This window comes from Triticum dicoccoides, chromosome 6A (genome assembly GCF_002162155.2).
Source record: "Triticum dicoccoides isolate Atlit2015 ecotype Zavitan chromosome 6A, WEW_v2.0, whole genome shotgun sequence".
Taxonomy (NCBI): Eukaryota; Viridiplantae; Streptophyta; class Magnoliopsida; order Poales; family Poaceae; genus Triticum; species Triticum dicoccoides.
The window spans coordinates 94034530-94047684 of NC_041390.1; the positions used below are offsets into that span (position 1 = coordinate 94034530).

Here is a 13155-nt window from a genome sequence, read left to right on the forward strand (position 1 = left end):
GGATCACTCGCCATCGGTTAGTCCCCTTTTTATGATTTTCGTGAGCTATGAAGTAGATTGACGTGCCGGCGTGCATGTAGATGGAGTTGACCCTGTGCGAGAAGTTCTTGCTATCCGATTCGGACGACTCGGATGTGGAGACCATGCTTGCGACCTTTCAGCAGCAAACACTGGTCATGGCGCTTGCCGCGAAGGAGCATGAAGACGAGTACCGAAAGAGGAGGCGAGGATCTACTATCGGGCGTCTGTGCATTCTGCGGAATCGCCATCATGGAAATGAGATGTTGATGCAAGATTATTTTTCGGAGAATCCTACATATCCTGCACACCTCTTCCGCAAAAGGTATGGAATGCGCCGATCCCTTTTTGTGAAAATTGTTGAAGCTTGCAAGGCAAATTGTCAGTATTTCACTCAGAGAAGGAATGCCGCGGGCTTAAAGGGATTTAGTGCATATCAAAAAATCCCCGCAGCTATGCGGGTGATTGCATATGGCGTCCCGGCTGACTATGCCGATGAGTATCTTCGCATTGGTGAATATAGCACAATTGAGTCTGTGCGTAGATTTGCGAAAGTGATCGTCCGTGTCTTTGGTCCCGAGTATCTTCGGGCACCAAATGAAGATGACACAAAGAAATTGATGGCAGATAATGAGAGGAGAGGTTGGCCTGGGATGCTAGGTAGCATTGATTGTATGCATTGGAATTGGAAAAATTGCCCCAAGGCTTGGCAAGAAATGTATTGTGGCAAGTCTCGTGATGCAACAGTTGGGCTAGAGGCCGTAGCAGCCGAGGATTTATGGATTTGGCATTGCTTTTTTGCTATGCCCGGCACACTCAATGATATCAATGTGTTGCAACGCTCTCATTTGTTTGCTAGGCTTGCTAGTGGTGATGCTCCTGCTTGCAACTACACTATCAATGGGCATGAATACACAAATGGGTACTATCTTGCAGATGGTATATATCCTCCTTGGCGCACATTTGTCAAAAGTATCAAAGAACCCAAAACAAAAAAACAATGTGAATTGCAAGGGTGCAAGAGGCAGCCAGAAAAGACATTGAAAGAGTATTCGGTGTTTTACAATCTAGGTTTGCTATTGTCCGAGGTCCTGCTTGTTTTTGGGATAAGAAAACCCTGAAGAACATCATGGCTTGCTGTGTTATCCTGCACAATGTGATTCTTGAAGATAAGAGAGGAATGGACTTAGAATTCTTTTACGATAATGTGGATAGCCGTGTCAAACCAGCTAGAGACCCAAACCGCATTAGAGCTTTTCTTCAGACATACAAAGAGATTGAAAATGCAGACACACACTTTCAACTTCAGAAAGATTTCATTGAGCACAATTGGCAAAGGGCTGGACAGTGACTAAATTTTGTATTCATTTGTATTTGTATTCATGACAAGTTTTGTATTGCATTATTTTAAGTTTGCTACGGTGATTTGAATAATTATTTGTAATGCGGATGGTTATTGTTTTATGTTTGATTTGAATAATTCAGTTTGTTTTCGATTGTTGAATTATGTTGGATTTGAGATTTGCGGGTTGATAGTTTGCGGGGATGCAACGGCGCAAAGAGCAGAACCCGCATAGCCGACCCGTAAAAAAGCATATTCCACGAATATACTTTTTTACGAATTCGTTTGAAGGGTCTGCATCTGTGTCAGTCCGCGCCGGCCCGCAAAATCTGTTTTGCGCGAACTGCAAACGCGTTTTGCGAGGTCTGCTAGAATTGCTCTAACTGCTTGAGTTAATGAAGGCAACACCCTAAGTAGTCGAGCCCCTAGTGTGGGATAGCGTTGACCCATTCCGGCCCACGGTAGCGGGAGTTGGCGCGGCCCATGCGCCTGGGACGCGCGTTGGCACTGGTCACCGAGTCCTCCTGTCGTGGGAGCTGGCTGGTGGCCCCGGTATGTCAGGGAGGCTGACAAGCGCGGAGCCAGGGCCGTACTCATCAGTGAGCGCAAAGGGGAAAAGGGTCGGCCAAGGCGGCAATTTGGCTCCCCTTCCCGCTGAAGCTGTATAGGCGGCGCCAAGCGGGCCTCGTTCGCGGGAAAATTTCGCGAGCAAATCGGAGGTGCGAGGCCGATGGCGAAGAAGGGCGAGAGGGCGGAGCAAGTGGCGGCGGTGCGCGCGGTGCTCGGCGAGGAGACGCCGGAGATGGACATCATCCGCGCGCTCCACATGGCCGGCGACGACCCCACCAAGACCATCAACATCCTCCTCGACCTCCACCACAACCTGCCGCCGTCGCCGTCGCCGTCGCCGTCGCCCCCGCCCCAGCCCCCGCCGGTCCAACCCACCAAACCCTCCAGCAAATCGATCCCGCAGCCCAAAACCCCCGCGCAACCGAAGCCGGCGGCGGCGGCGGCGGCGGCCGGGAAACCTAGGCCCAAGTCCAACCCCGCGCCCACCGGCGGCGGCGAGCACTGGTGGCTGGTGGGGAGCGCCGAGATGGCCGGCCTGTCCACCTGCAAGGGCAGGCGCATCGCCGCCGGGGAACCGGTCACCTTCTCGTTCCCCAACTCCGCGACCGCGGCCGCCTCGGGCAAGGGCCGTCCTGGTCGCTTTGCCCTCGCTTCCTGCACCTCGGAGATCATGCGCTTCTCAACCCCGACCCACGGGGAGGTACATTACTGCATCACTAATGCTTCCCCCAACTCTCTGATGCACCCCAATGTATGGTGGTGTAACGCTTTCTTGTTTCTAGGTCGGCCGCATCCCCAACGAGTGGGCGCGGTGTCTGCTGCCCCTTCTCAAGGAGGGGAAGGTCAAAGTCGAGGCCCTGTGCAAATCCGCTCCTGAGGTTCTTAGCATCATGGACACCGTTCTCTTGTCTGCTAGGTATCTGAATTTTCGTCGATAAGGAACTCTCTACGGCACCCATTTATGCTGTTTCATGTACATTGCGTTTAGTGTGCTTGTGCATTTTGCAGTATATACATCAACAGCTCCATGTTCCGTGACCAAAAGCAGTCACCGCCCAAGGCAACGCGTGCTGCTACGGAGGACTCCACATTCCATCCACTCCCCGCACTTTTCAAAGTCATCGGGATTACCCCTTTTATGAAGGTGAGCGGTCTTCAGTTTGTTGCGTCCCTAAAGTATGTACTGATAAAAGATGAAAAAGTTATTCACAAGATCATGATTACAATAAATGCGTGCATGCTGGTATGATTGTTTGCAAGATGGTGTGATCTCTTGTTCATTCTAGCAGAAAAAGTATTGTAAAATGTCATCATTAGCACCTACCGGCTCTTGCTTTGATAAAAATATCATCAATGGATGATGAACAATAAAGTAGAACTGAGAAGTATGAAAGAGACCATGTAGTACATAATTGGAGAGATAAGGATGCAAATTGGGCAATTGTCTTACTTATGTGTTCTGCCCCAGAATCACATGCTCTAGTTCTGTTTTCATTTGCTTATATGTAAATAAACAACAGGCAGCATTTACTCCAGAAGATCTCTATTCCAGAAAGCGACCAATTGAAAGAAAGGTAAACTATTATTGGCTCATACTTTACACTACTGTTGTCATAATATATTGGGCTCACATCTGCCTGAACAGAGCAGTAACGGAGAGCCAGTCGCAAAGTTGACATCTGAGAAATTGAAATTATCTTCTAGCGGAAATGAAGATGATCATGCTGAAGGAACTGTTTCAGATTCGGATTTGGATGATATAATTGGAATCTCAGACAGTTCTGCATTGGAGGTAATTCAACAATCTTAGTTTTGTCATTTTCAGACATAAGTTGGTCTGTCCTGACTTCAGTAATGCTCCCTTTTATCCCTTATAAAGGAGAGGGATCCACCTGAGGCTCTGCAGTGTGATCTGCGCCCTTATCAGAAGCAGGCCCTTCATTGGATGCTGCAGCTTGAGAAAGGCAGTTGCTCCCAGGATGCAGCTACAACCCTTCACCCTTGTTGGGAGGCATATAAGCTTGATGACAAGTATGTCTGGCTTATATTTGCATCTTCTATTTCATTTTATTACGATTGTTCCAAATTTAATCAGCATTTGTAATCCTACTCATTTATTTCAGGAGGGAATTTGTTCTGTACTTGAATGTATTTTCCGGGGATGCCACCACTGAATTTCCTAGTACATTACAGCTTTCTAGAGGAGGGGTAAGGGTTATATAAAATACTTCACTGATATATCCTTGCCATGCCTGTCGAAAATCCTAATTGTGCTTTTAATTTGTGATAATTTTATTAACTGATTTAGTATATTGCAGATTCTGGCAGATGCAATGGGACTAGGGAAGACTATCATGACGATAAGTCTTCTTCTTTCTGATTCTAGCAAAGGGCGCGTCACAACTCAGCATAGTACTCAGATCTCTGGAGAAGCTAGTGGGCTGGGTGAAACTCCTATTCAGTCCCTTGATTCCGTGAAGAATCTAGCTAGCCCTTTTTCTTTTAGCAAGCTCAGGAAACCTAAGGCCCCACTGATTGGAGGTGGAAATCTAGTTATCTGCCCGATGACACTACTGAGTCAGTGGAAGGTATATTTGTAACAGTGGCACCACATACTATTTTCTATGTTGTACTATCTGTTTCAATTATGCAGATTTTTTTTGTGAAAACTTGAAAGATAAGCAGTGTTAGCATATTATATTTGTTTTGTTAGTTCATTTTTAGATGCAATGCTAGTACTAATGTTTTTAATACTGTAAACTGATATCTGAATTACAGGCAGAGATTGAAGCTCATACAAAACCGGATTCTTTGAATATATATGTTCATTATGGCCAAAGCAGACCAAAGGAAGCAAGCTTTATTGGTCAGAATGATATTGTCCTGACCACCTATGGAGTCGTGGCATCAGAATTTTCAACCGAGGTGACTCTGATAACTTGTAGGATACTTGTGTCTTTCAGCGCATTACTACTGCTCTTCGTTGTGAATTGCAAGATGGAGCCCGTCCATGTGGTAGACTGCTTGCTTGAATAATTGTCCCATTGTGGCTCCTTGCTGGAACTCGGCATCTATTGCTATTTAGTATTTATCACACATGTCCTGTTTTGTCAATAATACATGAACACTGACTAATATTGCCTCTCCTAAGTTCCTGCTGTGGACACTGACTGTAGGGTAAGTGGGTAACTGTACAGTTTTGGTTCTCATCTTGGTTTTGTTTTGTTTCTTTTTTGTCTTTTGCCTTGGTTTTGAGCTGTAAGACTGGCATCACGTGGATGTTTCTCTAGTACAAAATGACGTGCACTTATGTGCTTGTTTGAGGAAACACATGATCGAGTGCATATTGTTTAGTTGTTATGGCTTTGCGTTGTTAATGTTTAATGTGGCTTGGTAGAAGAATTGGTTATGAATAATGTGCAAACCACACGGATTAAATTGACATGCAAATGAGAGATATTTACTGCCGCCAGCTCATCTTTATTGTTGTTTTATCTTTTGTCTCATTGTGCAATCTATTCTTGACTGAACTACGGATACCTGCTTCTAGAGTTCTACAGAAAATGGTGGCCTCTACTCTGTTCACTGGTTTAGAATTGTGCTTGATGAGGCGCACATGATAAAGTCATCTAAAAGTTTAATATCCCAAGCTGCTGCTGCTCTTACTGCTGATCGGCGCTGGTGTCTTACTGGTACACCAATTCAGGTGAGCTTAGCTGCTTAGGTGAAGATCTAATGGTACATTGTTATTACTCATTGAATCGAACATGCTGGCCCTGCTAAAAAAGTATGTTTGGCGAGATAAATTTTTAAGGTCTCCATCCCTAGTTTCCTGCATGGATTTATACGGTTATGCTTTTAGTTTTATGTGATCTACTTTAACTGCAGAACAACTTGGAGGATCTATACAGCCTTTTTAGGTTTCTGAAGGTTGAACCATGGAGAAACTGGGCCCTGTAAGTTTTATTATCAATTTGCTTTCATTTGCCAGTCTTTGTTCTATTTGGTATACCTGTGCAGATCTGGTAAAATTTACTACTCCCTCTGTAAACAAATATAAGACGTTTTAGATCACTACTGATCTAAAATGTCTTATATTTGTTTACAGAGGGAGTACCATTTTAGAAACCATACAAAACTGAAAATCATGTGACCAAATAGAAGTTGATTGGACTGTTGTAGAATGGAAAAGTTGATTGGACTGTTGCAGAATGGAAATAAAGGCTTCTGTCATTTTTACAGTTCAGGTTCCCTGTTAATCACATCACATCAATTTATATGTTGTCTACATGATTAATTTGTTTCATAATGTCTTCATCCAAGTTTAGTTGTGAGAATGATATCTCTGCAAGATGCAACGCCACAGTATTTATATTTGTTACCGCCTCCACTCTCTTTTTTCTGTTGTTTCAATTGTTGATTCTGTCTTTCTAAAAATAAAACAGGACACACTGCCAAATGTGTGTTTTATCCATTTCTTCCTCTCATAACATCTTATTTAAGAATAGTTAAGAATATGTTGATACAGACACAATTAATCTTTTTTTCCAGGAAGCTATGGAAGTACTTGCGATGAAAAAATAATCAGAATGTCATTCCCATGTTGACAGATCGAAATAATTTTGTGCATATTACCGGTCATAGCTTTAGCAGTTTAACTGCATAAATATCAAAATTGACCTCTATTTAGGATGTAGGACTGGAGGTAGAAACATGGCTATGCACTTCACTATCGTTCCGCTCATCTGGGTCTCCTATATTTATATGGAAATAAAATATGTGAAACCATGATGTATCAGAGTTTACTATATTACCTTGCGGTGCAACAAATTCAAAAGGTTATTGCTATCCTCTATGCTAACTTTTGTTTCCCCTATGTTATTTAGGTGGAATAAACTTGTACAAAAACCATTTGAAGAAGGTGACGAAAGAGGCTTAAAGCTAGTGCAGACCATTTTAAAGCCAGTAATGTTGAGGAGAACTAAACATAGCACAGACAAGGAGGGCAGGTACACTCAAATTTTGGTATGGAGCATTCTAAGGCGCATTAACTTACACCCTTATTTTCTTGCAGACCAATCCTTACTCTACCCCCGGCGAATATTGAAGTGAAATATTGTGATCTATCAGAGTCTGAGAAGGACTTCTATGAAGCTCTGTTTCGACGATCTAAGGTAGTGTGCTGTCAGTTTAAGAAGGATCATGCACATGCAGTGAGGCAAATTCACAGCTTATGCTGGTAAAATTTGATCAAGAAACATGTTTGCGCAGGCGGACAAACTGATACAATGCGCTGTTTTTATAGGTGAAATTTGATCAGTTTGTGGAGCAAGGGAAGGTCCTGCACAATTATGCTTCAATTCTGGAGTTGCTTTTGCGCCTTAGGCAATGTTGTGACCATCCATTTCTTGTTATGAGGTTAGTTTTGAAACCATAACCCTGTTATTAATTTTTCTAGTTTGGCCTGACAAATTAGGACCCATCAGGTCCCACGTGCAGAGCAATAGTTTCATCTAACGTTCAGCATATGCATTCTCATTTTATTTATTTACCATTGGTCCTTTTTCATGACCGAGCTTTATTTTTATCAGTCGTGGAGATACACAGGAGTTTGCAGACCTCAATAAGCTTGCAAAGCGTTTCCTGCATGGTGGTAATAGTAATGTTAATGGGGATTCTTCTTCCCTTCCCTCTAAGGCTTACATTGAAGAGGTTGTCCAAGAACTGCAGAAAGGTGAGGGGGAATGCCCTATTTGCCTGGAAGCCTTTGAGGATGCTGTATTAACTCCCTGTGCTCATCGATTATGCCGAGAGTGTATTTTATCTAGTTGGCAGAGTCCAGCAGCAGGTCTTTGTCCTGTTTGTAGGTACTCTATTGTTGACTCTTCATTTGTCTCTCCAACATGTTTTATTTTCCTGTACATACATGCTTCCTATTTGTCATTCTTATCAATTTGATTTTACTGTTACAGAAAGTCGATGACCAAGCAAGATCTTATTACTGCTCCAACTAACAGTCGCTTCCAAGTTGATGTTGAGAAGAACTGGGTTGAATCTTCGAAGATATCTTTTCTTCTACAGGAATTAGAATCTCTTCGCAGTTCAGGCGCCAAGAGTATCGTGTTTAGTCAGTGGACTGCATTTCTAGATCTCCTGGAAATTCCACTTTCCAGGTAAGTTTTTTTTCTCAATTTTTCTTGTACTTGAACTTTCCATATTTTTAACACAAAAAGATACACATACCTTTTGCATGTTAAAAAAAGGAAATATTCAGTCATAACTCATAAGGAATTGGCTTGGTGTTATTGTTTACTACTCCCTCCGTCCGGAAATACTTGTCATCAAAATGAATAAAAGGGAATGTATCTAGATGTTTTTTTTTTGAACGGTCACCGGGGGGGAGAGGATCCCCACCTGAATATATTGCTTAAAAAGCTGCCAAAGCCAAGAGTCGCCCCTTAGGCTTTGGCTGATCCAGTTTATAAGGAAAACCGGATCGAAAACCTAAACAAGTTGACCCCGTTTATGAGGGAAACCGGGCCAAAAACCGTACATGTAACAAGGTTACAGAAGGAAAAAATTGACGCCCAGGAGAAGGCGTGACCTAGCTAGCAGGCAGAAAGACCAACACCACGAGAGACACAAGTAGATGTGGGGTGCCGTTGAGGGATCACAATACCAAGACTCTGCAAACAACCTAACGCACCACACCGGCGTGCGTATCGAGCCCCACGGCACAACAAAGGATCATCCATAATCAACGAGTGCCAAACCTTGACTGGGAAATCCGCCACGGGCGGTCGAGACGATTAGCAGGTTGGTGAGGCATCATTGCGTCGTCATTGAGCAAAAGTGAACCGAGACAACACCAAGAGCCCGAGGCTCGCCGCAGCACAACGGCAACCATGGGAGGGTCTTGAGCATGCATAGCAACAGGACGGAGACCACACGAAGGACAACCGAAGAGAAAACACATGAAGAAAAACACAACAGCATGGATGACGCACAAGAAGATGGTCAAAGGCGGATGGATGGTGGCGAAGGGCTCGACGAGGAAGCAACACAACGGCAGCCATTGGAGGGTCTTGAGCAGGCATGACAACAGGACGACGCACCACCGAAGGGCAGGGGTCAGATGGGTTGGAGGCGGGATGTCACGGAGTCATGAGCATGAAGCTCGCCGCACCACAACGGCAGCCATGGGGGACTTGAGCATGCAGAGCAATATGGACGACCCACCAGACATTGGGCAGGGGCAAATGGATCATGGCGAAGGGTGTGATGAAGATGCAATGTCGACGGCAGTACGGGATGGACAGGGCGGGGATGAGCGGATTGACGGATGGATTCTTGCGCGACGCCTTCAGGAAGGTTGAATGACGCCCACGGGCGCCATCATCGCAGGGCTTTCGCCCGAACCCATAGCTGCACTGGGGCTCCACAGCAGCGCCTCCAAGAAGGGAAGCGGCGCTGAGAATGCGTCGCCGTTGCTGCCGCTAGCAAGGAGCTAGCAAAAGGATTTCTCCTGGAGACAGAGCAGACCAAGGTCTTGCGCAGACACCACACCAAATCCATCACGCAACAGAGCCAATGGATGGGAGGGGTGGATGCATTTTTGGATTAGAGAATCTGGAACCTGGCGATGGCGCATCTGGGCATGCAAGAGCATGCCGCACAGGAGCCAGGTGACCAGCCAAGGGCCACCCCGGCGCGGAACAGGTCCAGCGCACAGCCAATGGAGGCCCGGCCGCGCCCGGAAGATGCAGATCCGCGGAGCTCCACGCAGAGCGGCGCCGTCGGTGCTCCCCGTGGAGCGAAGCGGAAGTCGGGGAAGCAGGTGGTGGAGGAGGGCGCAAGGGTTGTGGTCGTGGGCGAAGGGATGGGCAGATCCAGGCGATGACGCGGCCGTGGCGAGCGACTCGATCTGAGCGCGGGGAGTAGGCCCGACGGCGGCACCGAGGCTCGAAGCAGCAAGGGGGAGGTATGTGGGCCGTGCAGGTAGCCGAGTGCCCGTAGACTGAGCGGCCGGCGGCGGGAGGCCACCTGACGGCCACCACGAGCGAAGGCGGAGATGGGGTGGAGGGGCGCAGAAGCACACGCGAACGGACTTCGATTTGGACGGGAGATGCGCCACCTGCTTTGAGGAGCCGCCTTCGCCGCCGCCGGCAGCCGTCGCCGGCGGCGGCGGTGAGGTTGTGGTGGTGGGGATCTGTGGCGGCTAGGGTTGGGGCGCCCCGGTGTCGCCCTACGAGCGACACCATCTAGATGTATTTTAGTTGTAGATACATCCCTTTTTGTTCATTTTGATGACAATTATTTTCGGACGGAGGGAGTACTTTACTTGGAGATCCAACAGCACGGCGTTTGTCTGCTGATGTATATTATTTAAAGATCTTATTTCAATTATCTATCTGGGCTTGACAACCTAGTTTCGCTGTAGTTATGCACATTGCACTTTCCCGCTTTAAAGACTCATCTTAGTATGAACTATAACCATTTTTTGTACAAAATACTCTGCTTCTGTGCTGTTAGTGCACAATGTACAGAGCTATGGAATTTGGCCCTTAGATGTTGTAATTTGGATTACAAATTGTTGGGCTGGTGAGCGGTTTCAACCAAGTACAGGAAAGTGTCAGAGATTTGCCCGAACTAACCAATCATAGGCAGCAGTTGTATGGCATGTTTTTAAATTTTCCTTCCTGGTCTGCATTACAGTACTGCATGCAGTTGTGGAGTACTCAGCTATAGTCCTTTGGAAGAATTCATTGGTTAATGTGTTCAAGATTTGGGCAGTTTATTAATTTCCTTTTATTTGTACGATTTATTCATTAATTATCTTTGAGTTTTTTCATGGCAGGCATGGCATTTCATTTACCAGACTGGATGGGACCTTAAATCTTCAGCAGAGAGAGAAAGTAATCCGTGAGTTTTCTGAGGACAAACGAATTCTGGTATGTTTTTTTTTTGTTTCTTTATCTCACTCCTTTTTATTTAAGTTTATCTCCATGAATTGAAATGCCTGTTATATCAACAGAAAATGTTAAGGCATTGTGCATTTGATTTATGCAGGTTTTACTTATGTCTCTGAAGGCTGGTGGTGTTGGAATAAACCTCACAGCTGCCTCTAACGCGTTTGTCATGGTATATTTCATCAAAATTGTGTCTTAGGTTTATAGATGAAAATATTTCACTAGATGGCTTTGTTCAGTAGTTTTCTATGGCATCCTTCAGACCTTCACTAGTTCACTGGGAGGTTAAATCTTTGGATTTCCTTCAGGCTCTAATCGTCTCTATTTTTTGGACACCTATCCTCACTGTTGATATTTGTTAAGTGTTCTCCTTTGGAATGCCTTTTTTTTGTAGAAATTGATGAATCTTGAATGAAAGGCTGCCATTTATGATTAATGAGTATGGGAATATTTTGTGGAGCAATCACACTAATATGGAGTGTTAATTCTGTGTGATCTATTTTCTAGTGGGTCATAGGCTATCAGTGACTTACGAGGTTAATGCGGAATGTGCACTTCAAACAAATAAGGAAGCAAATAATAATACCATTGAAGCTTGCCAATCAATTCCTTTTTCTGTTTTCCACCTTAGCCACTGCTCTGGAAAAATGGTGTCACTTTTTTATTGAGACTCGGTACAGATTCATAGATGTTAGGATACACAGTCACTAATGTCAAGGAGTATTAATTCAGGTCTAGGTCTCTTTATGTAGTTCAGTAGTTATACTAGTCTAGATTTCCTTAACTGCATTCGAAACCTTTATGTATAAGAGAGATGAATGACTTTGTAAGTGCTGATATGACCAAGCTTACCCTCGATCAATGGATGGTCACGACTGAACACTCCTGGTGGTTGGGATAGTGTACTTACATTGAACTACTTTTCACTTAGTTAGCATAGGTAGAAATATGTCAATTATACTTCTCAGCAGTCAGGTTGTGAATCTCCTTAATTATATGGGTTTGCACATAGCCTGGGTGTGACCCTCATTACTGTTATTTTTGTGCTGCAGTGACTTGCTAATCTAGGTATTTTTGCCCTATTTCCTTTTGTGCCATCTGAATATGTCCTTTTTTCCTTTAGGACCCTTGGTGGAATCCTGCTGTTGAAGAACAAGCTGTCATGCGCATCCATCGAATTGGTCAAATGAAGAGTGTTTCTATCAAAAGATTCATTGTCAAGGTACAGGGCTTATTGGGAATACGAAGCCAGTTGGCAGCATAGCATGAAATCGTTGGTCATTCAAACTGTTACTGATTTTTCTGTCATGGCACAGGGTACTGTTGAGGAAAGAATGGAAGCTGTGCAGGCTCGTAAGCAGCGAATGATTTCCGGAGCGTTGACGGACCAGGAATTCCGCACAGCACGTCTAGAAGAACTGAAGATGCTCTTCTCTTGAGAAACACGGTGGTTGCTCATGAGCATTCGATCCTACAAGCCTCCTCCGCGTTTGCATCCGTAGCTAACAAACAACTCTCATACGGAGACAACTCGCCAGCAAGGGGTAAGAAATCCCCATATTGCCGCGCCTGTCGCTTCTTTCTTTGGGGTTTAATTGTTGTTGTAGGCATTTTTTTTGAGGGGTTGTTGTAGGCATACTTTTGTATATATTTGAACATGGACTTCAGAATTTTGAGAGTTGGCAGGAAGAAAATTCTACTCCCTCCGTCCCATAATATTAGGGCGGTTTTTACACTAGTGTAGTGTCAAAAATGGCCTTATATTATGGGACGGAGGAAGTACATCCTTGTTTATATAGGAACTATATAAAAGACCATACATAGCCTTTACGTTTTGCTCTCCTTGATGGTGTGAAAACTTTCTTTTCAATTATCCTGGTGGGCCCCACCTGTTAACCCATGTTTAAAATAATAGTATCATTGTAAAAGTGCTTGCGTAAAGAACTTACACCATATAGAGATTGCCTGCACGCAGGAAGTATTCCAAAGTGATCATGATAACCGGCAAATATAAGAAGATTGGTGTTGTGAGTGAAAATAGTGGTGCTGTGCGAGTGCGGGTTGTTTACAAATCAGTTTAATTATATTCAACCTACATTTGTACTGCCCTTGCTTTAACAATATATGATATAGCATCTTATGCTCTTTTTAACCTAGTTATCACAAACATACATTTAAGTTATCATAAGAATAAATACATAAGGTTCCTCCAAAAGAATAAATACATACTCCCTCTGTCTCATAATGTAAGACATT

General features: G+C 44.5%; 1 protein-coding gene across 1 annotated transcript; it reads left to right on the forward strand.

Annotated features, from left to right (window-relative positions):
• Positions 1-1974: 1974 nt before the first annotated feature.
• LOC119315251 (DNA repair protein RAD5A-like) lies at positions 1975-12729 on the forward strand. The gene is made up of 20 exons (XM_037589919.1): positions 1975-2630; positions 2713-2846; positions 2939-3074; positions 3451-3504; positions 3576-3722; positions 3810-3961; positions 4054-4138; positions 4249-4518; positions 4709-4855; positions 5481-5636; positions 5819-5886; positions 6817-6939; positions 7005-7104; positions 7236-7348; positions 7522-7797; positions 7903-8103; positions 10788-10881; positions 11000-11071; positions 12023-12121; positions 12216-12729. The coding sequence occupies exons 1-20, from the start codon at positions 2091-2093 to the stop codon at positions 12336-12338; spliced, it is 3090 nt and encodes a 1029-aa protein (XP_037445816.1). The 5' UTR covers positions 1975-2090; the 3' UTR covers positions 12339-12729.
• Positions 12730-13155: the final 426 nt, after the last annotated feature.